Source organism: Triticum dicoccoides, chromosome 7A (assembly GCF_002162155.2).
Source record: "Triticum dicoccoides isolate Atlit2015 ecotype Zavitan chromosome 7A, WEW_v2.0, whole genome shotgun sequence".
NCBI classification, from domain to species: domain Eukaryota; kingdom Viridiplantae; phylum Streptophyta; class Magnoliopsida; order Poales; family Poaceae; genus Triticum; species Triticum dicoccoides.
Window position 1 is genome coordinate 112,651,741 of NC_041392.1, and position 16,606 is coordinate 112,668,346.

A 16,606-nucleotide genomic window follows, 5' to 3' on the forward strand; every position below is an offset into this window, starting at 1 on the left:
TTGGCAATCTTGGAGAAGTTCTCGATGAAACACCGGCAATAATTGGCAAGTCCGAGAAAGCTTCTGACTTGCTTGACAGTCTTCGGAGGGGTCCAGTCAAGAATAGCCTGAACGCGCTCTGGGTTGACGGCAATACCATCCTTGGAGATGACATGCCCAAGGTAGGTTACTTCGGGAAGCCAGAATTCGCACTTGGAATACTTGGCATAAAGTTGATGTTCTTGAAGCTTCTCTAGAACAAGACGAAGATGTTCGGCATGTTCTTCTTTGTTCTTCGAATATACCAGAATATCATCCAGATAGACTACGATGAACTTGTCGAGGTAATCCATGAATATGTAGTTCATCGGTCGAGAGAATGTGGCTGGAGCATTGGTCAAGCCAAAAGACATGACGGTGTACTTGTAAGAACCATAACGAGTGACGAATGCAGTCTTAGGAATATCCTCTTCACGAACACGGATCTGGTGGGAACCCAACCTCAAGTCGAGTTTAGAGAATATCGATGAACCAGCCAGTTGATCATACAGATCATTGATCCAAGGAAGGGGATATTTGTTCTGAATTGTAGCTTGGTTGATAGGACGGTAGTCTTGGACCAAACGGTTCGTTCCGTCCTTCTTCTTGACGAAAAGAGAAGGTGCTCCCCAAGCAGAGGAACTTGGACGAATGAAACCCTTGCGAAGTGATTTGTCGATTTCCTCCTTAAGTTCAAGGAGCTCATGAGGCGGCATCTTGTAGGGTCTTTTGGCGATAGGAACAGTGCCTGGTTTCAAGTCGATGACGAACTCGACAGCCCGAGTAGGAGGTATTCATGGAAGTTCTTCTGGAAAGACATCTAGAAAGTCGTGAACAACTGGAATCTTTTCAATTCCCTCAAGAGGTGCTGCGTTCAACACATTCAAGACATACAGTCGTGCTTCAACATTTTGAACAAGCTAAGCATGGTAGCTTACTATCTCATCGGAAGGATGTAGGAGGTGAACGACCTTGGTGGCGCAAACGATAGAGGCAGTATGTGCTTTCAATCATTCCATTCCCAGAATGAGGTCAATGTTGGAAGACTCCAGAATAATGGGAGAAACATGAAATTCCAACCCTTCGATTTCAACGGGGACGTCGCGACCAATCATGGTAGTTCGACACTGACCCGCAGGGGTGCGTACCACAATCAGAGTGTTCATGGGCTCGCATCGAATGTCGTGTGCATATGCAAAATTTTCTAACATGAATGAATGCTATGCTCCTGAATCGAATAAAACATAAGCCGATACTGAGTTAACGAGAAGAGTACCCATCACAGTAGAAGGTTGGTCTTGAGATTCATTCAGATCAACATGATTAGCCTGGCCACGACCATAAGGTCGAGCATTGTTGTTGTGGGGCTGATTGTTTCCATGACCAGCAGCAGGAAGAGCCAGTGATTCTGATTCTGAGGACAATTCCTGGAACAGTGACCTGGAAGGCCACACTTGAAACACAGACCATCATTGGGATTGTGAGTAGGAGCTTGGGGTGGTGCAATTCGAAGAGGCTGCCTCATTGGTGGAGGAGGCAGACGCGGAGCAGCATAGGACTGTCTTTGTGTAGGTGCAGTTGGACGATACATGCTGTGGGGAATCCATATCCGACGCTTATGCGCTGACGGGCCCGAAAATGAGCCACCGTCACGATTGCGTCTGAGAGATCCCTGATGCTCCTGAAGACCAGTCTCAACATGAATAGCCTTGTTCACCAAGGTGGCGAAGTCGGCAAAGTCAAGAACGAGCAATGCTAGCTTGATATCAGGGTGAAGTCCATCACGAAACTTCTCTTGCTTACGAGCATCAGTTGCAATGTCTCCTTTAGCATAACGTGACAAGTCCATAAATTCCCGCTGATAAGCATCTACAGTCTTGTTGCCTTGGGTGAGGTTGCGGAAATCTCGCTTCTTCTTGTCCATGATTCCCTGAGGAATGAAGCGGGCATGGAAAGCGACTTGGAAATCCGGCCAAGTGATGACCGTTCCAGCGGGTAGGGTACGCCTGTGGCTGTCCCACCATTGAGCAGAGGGACCCTTTAGAAAGAAAGATGCAAAGGTGACGTAGCTAGTAGGGGCCACACTAGCAGACTCCATTCATATGTGATGTCGTGGAGCCAGTCATCAGCATCAAGGGGTTGAGTTGAGCTGCGGTAGATAGTTGGGTTGAGGCGCATGAAGTCCTGCAGAGTTACTGGGGTTGGCTTTTGATTCATGTTCGGACGAGGAAACTGAGCCATCATTCCTTCCATGAATTGGCGATTCAGCTCAAACTGTTGCATCATTCCGGCCATGAATTCAGGCGGTGGTGGAGCGTTTCCACCACGGCCACGACTAGCGGGTCTAACCATCCTGCTAACATGTAACAGGGGGGTATTTTAGCATCGAGCATTTGTAAATACAAAGGATCATTCATGATGAAACAAGCATAATGAAAGGGGTACGATGGATACCACATAGTAGTCAACACGACAGAGTGTGTACTATTCAGAATACTATTTTTAAGGAATAACTATGGCTTATCCAACTTGAGGGTGAATGTAGTCACGGGATCCTAATGTTAGGGTTAGTAAATTCGTTTAACCCGAATGGAAGAGAGATCAGAATCCCAGAGTATAGACGAGGAGTAAAAGATCCTAATACCACCCAATGGCGATGTGGGACCATAAGACACACAACCATGTTAGTAAATCAGGTTTTCAACGACTAGACTCAACTTCGGCCAAGGAGTTGGAAAGGGGGATCCTACAGGTAGTCGGCTCTGATACCAACTTGTGACGCCCTCGATTCAATCGTACACTAATCATACACGCAAATGTGTACGATCAAGATTAAGGACTCATGGGAAGATATCACAACACAACTCTAGACACAAAATAAATAATACAAGCTTTATATTACAAGCCATGGGCCTCGAGGGCTCAAATACATAAGCTCGAATACACAAGAGTCAGCGGAAGCAACAATATCTGAGTACAGACATAAGTTAGACAAGTTTGCCTTAAGAAGGCTAGCATAGAAGCACGTCGATCGAAAAGGCAAGGCCTCCTGCCTGGGAGCCTCCTAACTAATCCAGGTCGTCAGCGGCCGTCATGTAGTAGTGGGCACCCTCAGGGTAGTAGTAGTAGTCATCGGTGGGGTCGTCTGGCTCTTGGGATCCGTCATCTGGTCGCAACAATCGGGTATGGGAGAAAAAGAGGTAGCAAAGCAACTATGAGTACTCATCCAAAGTACTCGCAAGACTTACATCAGATCTAAACTAAGTATGCATCTGTATCAAAGGAATGGGTTGTATCTGTGGACTAAACTGCAGAATGCCAGAAGAGAAGGGGAAAGCCTAGCTTATCGAAGACTAGCATCTTCAAGCGTCTTGCAGCATCAGAAGAGATAAGAGTGGCATAAAGTAAAGTAGTAGCAATGTGATCAACCTCGGCCAGAGATCCTTTCTCTACTCCCTACGAGAAAGCAATCCCAGAGCCATACTATCCAGTTATCACCTCAAGTATCCAGTTCTAGTTGAATCGATCGGGATACAAGTCCAAGTGTCCGTTACCGTAGGACAGGCTATCGATAGATGTTTTCTTCCCTGCAGGGGAGTACCAACTTACCCACCACGCTCGATTAACTCCGATCGGACACACTTTTCTGGGTCATGCCCGGCCTCGTCCAAACAATACGCCGCAACCCGACCTAGGCTTAATAGAAAGGTCAGCATGCGGGACTAAACCTATGCCCTCAGGGGTCTTGGGCCATCACCCCGAGAACTCCTGCATGTTGCGTGGGCGGCCGGTGAGTAGACGGAGCTACCTCCTTAAAAAGGCAGGTGCTTACGCAGTCCAACCCGGCGCGTGCCACTCAGTCGCATGACGTCTATTAAGCTTCGGCTGATGCATACAATGCAGAACGCCCATACTATGCCCACGTGATGGCTAGTGCTATCAGGCCAGAGGCCCCTCAGATCAAATATCCAAACCGTTAGTGTGTTGGTAGTGGGGTCACGAGCAGACACTCATGAAAGATGTGACCCGTCGCCTCGTCTTGAGTACTTGCGGCAAGGGCTAAGAATGCCTGGCCACGCCTCATAAGTATCTCGCGGGCACCTTCCAGGTCAACCCGACTCCACATCACTCACAATTAAGCTCGCGCGGGTACCCCTCAGGGCCGACCCATCTTTAGTAACATGGTTCAGTGTGAAGTCATAGTAACCATAGTAACTGTGAGTCTAACACCAAGGGAAACCCTGAGGAACCACCCTCGGTGGATTCCACTCGATGTAATAATCAAGGTGAACATAAGAGGAACCACCCTCGAGGTTCACACTTGAGGGGTTGCACGACAGAGTCGTATCGGAAGTGGTTAAGGAGGAAATCACCCTCGATGACCATGACCGAATAGTTACACTACAGAGATCTCATCAGGAGAGATGTATGAGGTGTCACCCTCGGCACTCGATAGTAACTCTGCAGAGTCGTACAACTAGGGGGGGTCATGTGCGGTGTCGGGGCCTGGACGTCAATCACGTTGATCGAGTCATCAAACATAAAGCGGGGCAACAAGGACAAGGTGGGGGTCACTGATGGATCACTAACCAAACTATACTACGCAGTTTAGGATAAGCAGGTAGGTAACAATAAGCAAGTAACAAAAACAAGCTATGCATCAGAGTAGGATCATACCGAAAGCAGTAGCAGTTCTAATGCAATCATGAGAGGGAAAGAAATGGGCGATATCGGAATGCTCAAGGGGGGTTTGCTTGCCTGGAAGCTCTGCTGAAAAGGAAGAAGTGTCGTCGACGTAGTCGATCACAGGGGCGGCATCGATCTCGGGGTCTACCGGAGAGAAGAGGGGGAAGAAACCATAAATATAAAACAAACAAAGCATCACAAAGCATAACATGGCAATATGTTGTGCCGGGTGTGACCTAACGTATGGCTACACGATATAGGTAAAGGGGGAATTCAACTGGGAATGTTTTCCCGGGTCCGGACCTGTGTAGAAAACATTTTCATCCGAGTTAAGGATTAATTTATGTGATTTTCTGAAGATTTAATCAGTTTCTGGAATTATCTAAATTAACTGAAATGGAATTATGACATCAGCATTATGTCAGCATTCGACTGACCTGCTGACTGGTCAAACTGACAGGTGAGGCCCACCTGTCAGCCTCTCTGGGTTAAACAGTGGGTTAAACTAATCTAATAGACTAATTAGAGGGATGGGCCCCAAGTGTCAGTGACTAACTAACTACTAATTAATTAACAGATTTTAACTAGCAGTTTTATTTATTTATAAAAACATTTAAGCTAGTGGGGCCCGCATGTCAATGGGTTAGAGTGCCAAGTCAGTAGTTGACCCAGTCAACAGGGTCAACTGGGGCCCGTGGGGCCTGCTGGCAGTGACCCTGGGGTGGCCCCAGGCCAGCCACGTTGGCGGGCCGATGGCTGAACGTCGGCGAGCACGAAAACGTGGCGGAGGGCACTCGACCTCATCGGGATTCGTCTACAGGGGGTCTCCGAGGCTGGGGCTAGGCACGTTCGAACAGGGAGTGAGCGACGCAGTTGCTGGTGGTGGTGGTTTTGCCGGAATCGGCGCTGGCGACGAGCGGAGGCGGCGGCGTTCTCGGGCGCTCGTCGAGCTAGGTGCTTAGGGGGCACGGGAAGGCGCATGCGCGTTGGTCTCCTGGGATCCCCAGGAGCACAACGGTGAGCTCGGGCGAGCGTGTCAACGGCCACAACGACGACAACGAGCTCGTTGGTGGCGACGCATGCGGGTGCTAGCGGAGCAGCGGCTACGGGTGACGAAAAGCTTCGCGGAGAGAGGGAAAAGGGGGAGAGGCTCACCGAGAAGGCGTAAGGAGGCATGTTGATGGATTAGTAGCAGCAGCGGCGCGGGAATCGGAGAGGTTCGCCGGTGGTAGGGACGAAATGGGGCAGAGGAGAGCGGTGTCTACAGAGCCCCTCAGCTCCTGCTTGAGGTCGAGGTCGAAGGAGCGGAGGATGGCGGAGCTCGTGGACGTGCAGGCTAAGCTTGGGGTCGACGGTGGCCGCAGTGACGATGGAGGACGGCGGCGGGCGCGCTCGGGCAGTGGGGAACGAGGGGGAGAGCGAGGAGGAGAGAGCGGCCGAGATGGAGAGGTGGAGTGGGCGAGGGGAAGTGGGAGAGGGGATCGAGGAGGCGGGGAGGCGTGGGGGCCTTATATGCCGTCGTCGTCGGCGAGGTGGTTCGGCGGCGACCGCGCCCGCGGTCGCTCGAACAGGAAGGTGATCGAGGAGGGGCTGGGTCGGCCTATTAGGCCAAGGCCCTGGGGGGAATAGGGGAGGTTTTTTTAAGACTTTTCTGTTTTCTTATTTCTTTTTCAAAACAAAATATTTTAATAAAATATAAGACTTGTAATTAATTTAGCTTAATAAATTTAGGCCAACCGGATTAGGTTTTAGCACTTGAATAAAATAGTTAGAATTTTTATAAATTAAAAAACATTTAATTAATTGTTTAAACCACTATTTTAAATAGTTTAGGCCACTTAAACACTTTGCAAAAATGTTGGTTCATCACCAATATTAGTTATGAATTATTTGGCACATGATGACATTTTAGTTTTCATGTTTGAGCAATTTTGAATTTCACTTAGAATTTGAAATTGAAATCAACTGAAATTTGAAATAGATAGGAGACAATGATGATCAAACACTTGTTTAGCAAAATGATTAACTTAACCCTAGAGGTTACTGTAGCATCATTACACTGGGGTGTTACAACGATGATTCGTCATTCTTTTCTATGGTGGTTGCTGTAGTGGTGCCGGAGACAGATGAGGGGCGTTGACGTCAAGCTCAGAGATGTTCTACTATCTTTTCAGTTTTGTGCTATGGGTTCTTACGTGACTTGTATTTTGTTTTTTATGATATGGATGAAATGCGTATTACCATGAAAAAATAAAGTACATGGTCCGTGGACGGCCCGGCGAATAGTTGGGCCTTTCTGGACCTTCATCAGGCCCAACCATCTGGGCCTTCAACGGCAGCTCGAGAGAATTGGGAGGGACGCGCCGGCCGGCAGGCAGATCTCACCATTTGGTTGTTGTTTCGAACGCACTCCACTCCTCCTCTACCGGCTTCCGCTGCCGGCCGCGGCCGTCCCCACCCACCACCACCACCACCGCAACCAGCACTGCGGAGCGCAACAACCTCGGGGCCTCCGGCGGGCACAGACGCCCGGAGGAGGGGGAAGCGAGGATGAGCGGGGCGGCGCTGTGCGCGGCGCTGACGGAGCTGGGGTTCGACGGGGAGGACCCGCTGGACGCGGACGCGCTCGAGTGGCCCTTCCAGTACGAGGAGGCGCGCCCGCTGCTCGCCTGGATCTGCTCCTGCCTCCGCCCCTCCAACGTCCTCTCCCCGTCCCACCTCTCGCAGTGAGTCCCAAATCCCCTCCGCCCCCCTCTCCTCCCCCCAGCCTGCTTCTTTCCTCTCTCTACTACCGCAACGACTTTCTTGGTTTCATTTGGTTTCTGCTGCTGGCGAGGGCGATTGCGCTGCTGACACTAGAGCGCGCTTTTTCGGATTGTGATTCTACTACTCGAGCTGCGGTTTGATGCTTGGGATTGCAGAGTCTTGGTGGACTCGGCGCCCGTGAGATTCGGGGAGCTTGGGTGCTGATCTGCACCCGAATTTCTGCGGTTTGCTCGGGGAGCTACGGTGCATTAGGGTTCTAGTGGCGGCTTCGTGTCGTGTACCTCTCAGGGTGAATTTTGGAGATTAGCTGCCTGGAAATGCCAGAATTTTCTGATCCCCGCGAGGGACTGCTCTACAGTTCTGACCGCAATTTGACTAAGCATGGGTCATGTATCATAGGCTTTCTTGTGGTTTGATAATCGCACTTCAGTAATTGACCTTTAACCACTCAACAATGGGCTTCTTACAAATTAATTAAGGGAAGTTGTGTTAACTATATGCCGGTCTTCTGTAAGTTTTTTGCTGTATCATACCTGGGGGCATTTGGGTGCCTCAAAATTTATGATTTTGTTCGCACTTTGTGGTTATAAATAGCCGGATGTGTTTATAATGTTCAGTTACCAAATAGAATTACACTTGCATTGATGGATTTTTGGCCTTGCTCTCGCCTGAATTATATGTGCATGACAACATCTTTAATGACTGACAGGTATGAGCAACTCGTGGAAGAGGGAAGACTGCTAGAGGTACATCCACCAACTGGGGCATTTTTGTGCTGTCTACTTTTAGTATTTCTGTAATCTCTAAGAATATAGGATGTGCTGCGACCTTAGGAGTGAGTTCAAGATGCCAGATGGCGCAGTATAACGAGTCTTTAATCAAATAAAGTAGTAAAAGAACTTTTACTATTTCTTGGAAATAAACTAGGCAAAGGTCAATTCTCAGCGTTTGTTGGAAAATACAAACCATCGATGAATTTATCCCATCCATGATCTGAAACCCTGCTCGCAAACATTTGAGCTAAAAACATTAATTAAATTCTTGCAAATCTTTGGAGTTTGCACCCATATATCATGTAAGTGAGTCGTTAGCAGTCTCCTGAAATATTGTCTAAACGCAACAGCTCTTCTATGCATTGTAAACACCTATTTCTCCATTGGTCAAACATTTAACTCTTGCAATGCCCTGTATTATTTGCTCAGGGTGAGGATTTGGACTCTGCTTTTGATAGTATTTCAGCCTTTTCAAGCAAGAAAGACAATCAAGAGGCTGTCTTTGAAGCAGAAGAAACTATTCTTGACATTCGGTATGCTCCAACTTTCAGTTTTTATAAACTAATAGTGATTAGTGAAAGCCATGCCATGCTTGAATTGTTGCTGCATTTATTTTGATGCACTTATACTTGTAGGAATGTTCCACACCAAATTCTAGTGGGAAACTGACTCCTGAGAATCCAGGCCAGGACTATGAGGGTGACAAGTGGATCACTAACATATACTATTAAACATGAAGCTTAATAGGACACTTGGATTGGGTGGGGGTGAGGACCTAGGGTAGTGCACAAGCCCTTGACTGATTGAAAAAGAGGCTTGCTTAGGCTTTTGATGCCTGATTGAAAAAGAGGCAACGATACTATTTATTCTATTCAAAGATTAATCTTTCTATCTGCCTGCTGTCCTGATACACAAGGAACACAAGGGACACATCCTTGTAAAGGACTAACCAAACAACTCAAAGAACTAAGAAATGTTTTTATCCCTAACAATTAGGACTGGCCAAATCTTTTATGACTGAAAGGGCAAGTAATTGCTTCCTTCCTAATGCCGAAGGGTGCTGACTGCCTCATGTCATATGTGTCTGCTGCATTTAGGCTCTCAGCCATAAGCCATAACATCTGTTTATAACCACATCAGAACATCAGTCCTATCTGCTTTTGAACCTTCCTCTGCTGTGTCAAGTTGCTGTCAAATACTCCCTCCGTCCGGAATTACTTGACGCTCAAACGGTTGTACAACCGTTTGAGCGTCAAGTAATTCCGGACGGAGGAAGTACTAGTTAGGTGGAACTACTGATTGCAGAATAAAATATTTCTTCCTACTCTTATGTGCTTTTACTGACAGGGTTATTTTGTTTGCTTACTTCCAGAGAAGCAAAACTAGCATATAGAGCTGAAGTTTTTGAGTTGCAGAGGCAGCTTGCACGGCAGCAAGCACAATTTGATATGCTTGCAGGGCAAGCATCTTCGCTTATTCAAGGCAGACGAGCACGTGTATCAGCTATGTCTGCAGTTAGCGTGCAACTTATATCACTAGATGAGATACTTTCATCCAGAAACTTGGAGGCAATTTTCATTGTCTTGCGTCCTTAACGATTTTATTCATGTTTTTACTTTTGATTGAATTGGTATGCAACAAAAGGATAAAAGGCATGTTGTCTTCTTCCTTGTTATTTACTCTTGATCATGCTTCTTTCACCTTGGCTTCTGGTGTAGAACTTCTTTTTGATTCTGATGGTAGGAACTTCGTTTCATTGTTATGTTCGTACAACAACACCCTTCCAAGTGGACACCGAGAGGATAAACACCCAAAACACACCGCACCTTCAAAACTGAGTGTTATTCCATGATAAGGCTTAACTAATAACATGCATACATAGCATGTTTCCTAAAGTGCCATGAAAATGTATCTCCTCTTTTTAAACACACCATGATTAATCTCGTACACCTTCCGTAGCGTAAGGAGAATCTGTTTCAAAAGAACTGTCTGTTGAAGAAATCAAGAGTGTGGTTATAGTTCTATTTCCAATGTGTGCCCTTGCCTAAATGTTTTGAAACGGAGCTAGGTAGTTGATGTGTGCCCTTTATTTGGTTCGTATAAATAACTTTAATTTGCTGCTGTGGATCTCTATCCTGTTATATAATTTTCCAACAATTTTGATTTGATGTTTTTGCTAACTTTCAGATGAATGCAGTTCTTGGAAGAATTACTGCTACAACCCAAGAATTGGCACATTATCATTCGGGAGATGGTATACACTCAAACTTGTGCATACTGCATACAATTATACATAACATTGTATCGAGTAGTTCTTTATAGTTTGATTAATATTCTGATATGCATATGCAGAGGACAGTATATACTTGGCATATTCAGACTTCCATCCGTATGTTATTGGGGATTTGGCTTGTACAAAGGAGCTAAACCGGTGGTTCTCGAAGCAATTTGAGAAGGTACATTCTTTGTGGTTGTCATTGTTTGCAACAAACGAGATAACTTCTGTTTGTTCCAGAGTGGGCAAGCAGTGAGCCATGTTCATCACTAATTATCTCACTTTTCAAACTCCTACTATCTTGCTGCCTCTTGCAAATCCAACATAGGTAAATAATACAAGACAGTTAAAAAAGATCTGGTGTACACTTTTACCTATACTCAGTTTTATTTAGTACTCCCTCCGTCCGAAAATACTTGTCATCAAAATGGATAAAAAGAGATGTATCTAAAACTAATATATGTCTAGATACATCCCCTTTTATTCATTTTGATGACAAGTATTTCCGGACGGAGGGAGTATTTTACAAGGTACTATCTTTTATTTTAGCCTTTTAGGTGCAAAAATATCATATTCATTATAAAAAAATACAGCATGTGCCTGTGAAGTTGGATATTTCCCTGTTTTCAATGTTGCATGAAGCTTTTTATGCTGAATAATATGTTTGCACTCCTTATGCATAATTTTCATCACCAGATTTTGGGGACTTATCTATTATCTTCTTATGCATAATTGTGCATCTCTGTTCCAGCCATACCTTATGTCTTGCTTTAGTACCACGTAACCACTTCAAACTGTTTAGTTGTTTAGTTTTGTTCTGTCCTGTTGCCAGGGGCCATTTCGACTTGTTGCGGAGGAGGGAAAATCGAAATGTTCCTGGGTGAGTCTTGATGACATCACAAATGGCCTGACAAGAGGTAAGAACCTTCTGCAGTAAATTGTTTGTAGTTGATCTCCCATAAAGGCATTACTCGAACTTCTGTAAAGGTCATAGATACTGTAATACTGTAACAACATGATTGTGCTGAGAGATGAACAGCTTATAACAGCCATGTTCTTGTATGCAGGAGATTCTGAAAAATCTCATCATCACCAACGTGTGGCTGAGTTGCAACGACTCCGTTCGATGTAAGTGTCTTTCGCTTCATAACTTTTCTTAATCTTTCTGTTAGCACCATGATATCAAGTGAAAACTCATGTTTAGGTGGAAAAATCTCTATCTTGATGTATGATTCCTATAATCTCATGATGTATGAAGTGAAAACTTTTCTTTAGGTGCAAACATGTGTGTTTTGATGTGTATTGTTGTATGAGCGATGGATTGAGAAGATCCATGAAATTTTGTGGTCATATTGATGTGAAATTTGTGAATGGCCCGTGGAAACGTTTACCAGAGCTCTCACCACCTCATGGTCCACTAAATCTCTTACATCCATCATTTGTCCAATGGTGCATGTAATTGCTTTCACGTTTGCACCTGATACCTCCCCTTCAGGCCAAATGTCCAAAACTGATGCGGGAAAACAATTGCTGATAATCGTATTGAAGTTTAAAATTCTAATTTTCTTTGGTAACTACTACGATCTATTCTTCTGTTATCTAGAAACTCTCCACTGAAAAGCAGGTACCCAAACAAGGTAACATTCGTTGGTGTCTCTACCAGACCAGATTTCATGACCAATTGCAATGGGTAGGCATTAGTCGTATCTTGAGATCCAACAAATAAAAAGCTGCAATTTCTCCATTTGTATGCTGCATTTTGTATTTGCTATCGGTTCGTTGGTATATGTGTGTTTGTGGAATTGCATTGCCATGTGTTTGTGGAATTGCATTGCCATTGTGTGTTCTTCAGTGTTAAGCTCGTCAATGCTTAAAAGTGTCCATTTCGGGCTTTGATTTATTTTCAGCAGTCGTTTGATGTGGCCTGTGGGCTTACTCTAATTTATCAACAGATTTGCTACAAGTGAACGACAATGGATTGAAGCACAAGTTGAGAATGCTAAACAACAGGCCATACTCCAAATTTTAAAATCTCAAGTGTCCTCCGACGAGGCTCACATACATCGGGATATACATTCTCTTAGGTATATGTTATGTTACTCATCTTGATTGTGATTCTATCTGTTTTTCAGATGTGTTCCTTTTACTCCCTCCGTTCGGAATTACTTGTCGCAGAAATGGATGTATCTAGACGTATTTTAGTTCTAGATACATCCATATTCGAGACAAGTAATTCCGAACGGAGGGAGTATTTAACTGTGACATAATATCTGAAGAATAAGAAGGATCTTTCTGATCTCGGTTACCTCTTATCATCGCCTTTCTTCTTCAGGAGAAAAAGTTCTGAGCTTGCTGGAGAACTCTCAACACTTACTCAAAAGGTGCAGCCTTTCATATCTGAGGTATGTGAACAAACACAGTTCCATCTTTAGAAATGCATTTTGTTACTAAGTTAAGTTTAAGTCTTGATCTGATAAACTGAAGTTCTGAACCTTTAATGCTACACCCATGCAGAATATTTTGTTCCTTAGAGGAATAGCACAAATTTAACAGCAGTATGTATAGGTTTGTTTGTTGAATATCAACATGTATTGGAGTTCAACTAAGTGTCCGACAACAGACTGGTTTTGTAGTGGTTTCAAACCCAGACTGACAACTGGTGGTATTTTTGCAATTTTCCCAAATCCGTGTACAGAGTTGAGTTACCTCTTGCAGGACTAGAAACTACAAAATGTATTCTAACTTCCGTTCCAAAGACATATGGTGGTATTGTGAAATTGACTATTCCCTTGGAGTAATCTATGTGCTCATTTTTGGAGCTACCTACTGTTGTTTAGGAAATATGTTGGAGTGTGAATGTGCGATTAGTTCTTATCCAGAGGACCATCCCACCAAAATACATTTTTAGCATTTTAGAGGGCATTGACAATAAGAATTCTTACTGCAGTGCATCGACCATGCCCCAATTCTTCTCTTAGCATATGATAAATCTTTCATGGCATAAGCCTGTTTTGATCTATCTACTTCTCTCCTCCAGACCATACCATGCCTTTGTTCGGAACTTGCTCAACTTCAAGGCACATATATTTTGCAAGGTTTGCACAAAGTATTTCTATTTTTATTGTTGTTTTGTATGATTTTTTTTCTCTAACATGCTTCTGAACACCCAAATATTTAGGTGATTACGATTTAAAGGTCATGCGCCAGGAATACTATATCAACAGGCAGAAAACTGTAAGCACGTCCTCACAATATATGCCATTTCTACAATCTTTGATGTGTCCTGTTTTTGTATGTTCTTATTGGTGGTATACCCTCTATTGTCATGAAACTAAGATGTGACTTAGATTTTTATTCAGGAGTATGATTTCACTCAAGCTGTGTAAAAATTACTTTGCTTTTGGTTATAAACTCTGGAGTGATTCGAAAGCAATTGCATGAAATAAAACGATGGAGCGGCAATCACGCAATATTTTGATGCTTTCTTTTAGATTTAATTGGTGGTGTGCATTGGAAAAACGGGTTTTGTACTACTGTTGGGTTTTTCATTGCATTTAGAAGGTGGTCTACTGGTCAATGAAATGACAGTGTGTTTGATTGTTTGGTGCTGTGCACCGATAGATGCCAATCACCTTCAGCAGATGGTGTTTTACAGCCAGTAGAAGTAGTGATGTTTACTTGTTTACTGAATTTTGGTCTTCAACAAACTATTTTTTATACGTTCTTGTGTTGGCTAGACTTCCTATTACATTTATACTCTCCCACACTTCTCTTCTCATAGTCTTGGCATTTTATTTATTTTACAGTTCATCAATCACTTGGTTAATCAGCTTGCTAGACACCAATTTCTGAAGATTGCTTGCCAACTTGAAAGGAAGCACATAGCCAGTGCCCATGCATTGCTTAGAGTCATAGAATCTGAGCTACATAGCTACCTATCGGCAGTCAACACCCGTCTGGTAAGTAATCTCTGATGTTGCTGACTTCTGTGTAATTGCTTCTTCAGTGTTTATTCATGTCTTCACTTATTTTGTGTGTATTCATGTCCTCACTTCGTTAGTGTTTATTCATGTTTCTTCATTCTTATTGTCTTCATAGAGAATTCTGAAAAAAAAATCGTGTTTACTTTATCTTTTAGGGCCATTGCAATTCATTAATTCAAGCTGCGTCTGAGGTACGTGAACAAGGAGCAATTGATGATCGTGACACTTTCCTCCATGCAGTGCGAGATCTACTATGTATTCACTCAAGTAAGCAGATAACTCCAATCAGTATGCAGTTACATTTTTTTTATTCTCCTATCCTTCATGTTGCCTACTCTTTTCTACAGATTCCCAAGCAGCAGTACCAACATACATGTCAGCACATGCTTTAGTTCAGCAGATATCGGCACTTCAATCTGACTTGCTTTCTCTTCAGTCTGAACTTGAAAATACTCTTCCAGCTGACAGGAAAAGATGTATCAATGAGCTGTAAGTTACCACAAAGGCACTACCTTATTTCATGTCTGAAATATGATTGCTTTTAGACTTTTAGTGCTCCTTGTATGAACCGACACATTCTTAATTTGGCGTATCCTGTACAGTAAACAATAAGGCTGACCTCCAAAAAGATCAAACAAACCACTGGCTTCGATGCTATTTTCCTTGCATGAAGCCAAGCTGGCAATGAGCATGGTGCTTGGTGTGCCGGCTTGACTTATTTTATGCAAGATTTGTGATATGCAAAGTTATTCAATCTGTTGTATCCTGCATATTCACTTTTTAGTGTGCCAATACGTGTCCAATTGGAGTCATTTCACACGTCTCAATTCTGCAGATGCACTCTGATTCAAACAGTTGAACAGCTTCTATTTGCATCGTCAACAACTGCAGAACCAGTATTGACGCCCTGGGTACACTCTTTGAGCCATCAGATTGTGTTATTTATTGTGTATCCTGTATTTCACCACATCCGTTTTCTTGTTGCAGCCACTGATGCGAGCACTTGATGATATGGAAAATGCAAATGCTCAAGTTGAAGTTGCTGTTGAAGAAGTAACCAAGGCTCGCACTCAAAAGATAAAGGTAGTAGACTCGCTGTCATCCTTAAGATTATTGGAATCAACATGTCTTGCTTGTTATATACTGGAATCATTATGTGTGCTGTTATCTTCTGTAAATCTTGAAGCTTCTTCAAGTTGAGTAAGACAAATGGGGAAATTCTCTGTTTTCATCCAGTATTACTTTAGCAGAAGAGAGGACTTAAAAAAACACTAGTATAAAGAGCTTTGAATAATAGTATTATTTGTCTCTCCTGTGCATATGTACCTGTAGACCTGATGTTACAAACAAATTTGCAGATCTTTGAAAATCGCGCACATGAGGTGGGGAGGGAAAGGCAGGTGTTTGTTGATTTTTTCAGCAACCACGAGCGTCTCAAGAATCAAGTCAGAGAGCTGACCTCCCGCGTGAAAGCTCTCCAGGAATGAAGCCGTTTTCTCCCGGGCGGTAAGCACAGGATACTTAACTTATCTTGCCCACAACTTACTTCCGATCACATTGCTTCTCAGAACTGCACTCTCAGTTCTAACCTCTCGTGCCAGGTCTTAAGAAAAATCAGAAGCAATGGCCCAAAGCTCACATCTCCTGTGTGGCAATTCTATTTCTTGTAGAGAGCTCCAGTGCAAAATTGGGCATGTGTGTGGTGCCGGTATGCAACATCGAGTGATTTAGATGGATATTTAGGACATAGGAGTATATGCCAGTGGCCACCTGAATGGTTGGCGTCATTGTTGTATTTATGCTTCTTTGTATGTTGTAAACTATGCTAGAGATCACGAGCAATCTTGGACTAGGTTGTGGGGGTGGTGTGTAAAATACAATTGAGTTAGTTTGTATTAGGTGGTTGATTTAGTTTTTTTAGTTTGGTGGCTGGTCTAGTTGAGCTAACATCTCATGTGTCAAATATTGAAAGTTACTTTAAATTCAGAATCACTATAAACCTAACTGGGGCTGAAACTACGCCGATCAGCTCAAAATTACCAGCGTGTCTTCCTACGTCAGCCCTATTAAAAATCTAAGGCACTACATTCATGTACACAGCAACC

The 16,606-nt window shown here is 43.9% G+C and overlaps 1 protein-coding gene across 1 annotated transcript; it reads left to right on the top strand.

The window, feature by feature from the left end:
* Positions 1–7,104: 7,104 nt before the first annotated feature.
* Positions 7,105–16,505, top strand: LOC119330048 (AUGMIN subunit 3-like). The gene is made up of 19 exons (XM_037603155.1): positions 7,105–7,430; positions 8,180–8,216; positions 8,673–8,776; positions 9,616–9,811; positions 10,431–10,497; positions 10,596–10,699; positions 11,351–11,435; positions 11,586–11,646; positions 12,471–12,602; positions 12,851–12,920; positions 13,556–13,613; positions 13,697–13,752; positions 14,325–14,477; positions 14,657–14,768; positions 14,849–14,990; positions 15,337–15,412; positions 15,489–15,584; positions 15,860–16,007; positions 16,103–16,505. Exons 1-18 carry the CDS (start codon positions 7,255–7,257, stop codon positions 15,986–15,988), a joined length of 1,854 nt encoding a protein of 617 aa, XP_037459052.1. The 5' UTR covers positions 7,105–7,254; the 3' UTR covers positions 15,989–16,007; positions 16,103–16,505.
* The last annotated feature ends 101 nt before the right edge of the window (positions 16,506–16,606 follow it).

Coding starts and splice junctions, on each gene's coding strand:
- LOC119330048 (XM_037603155.1), top strand. CDS start 7,255: ATGAGCGGGGCGGCGCTGTGCGCGGCGCTGACGGAGCTGGGGTTCGAC. Junction 10,700..11,350: donor TCTCGAAGCAATTTGAGAAG/GTACATTCTTTG, acceptor TCCTGTTGCCAG/GGGCCATTTCGACTTGTTGC. Junction 11,647..12,470: donor TTGCAACGACTCCGTTCGAT/GTAAGTGTCTTT, acceptor ATTTATCAACAG/ATTTGCTACAAGTGAACGAC.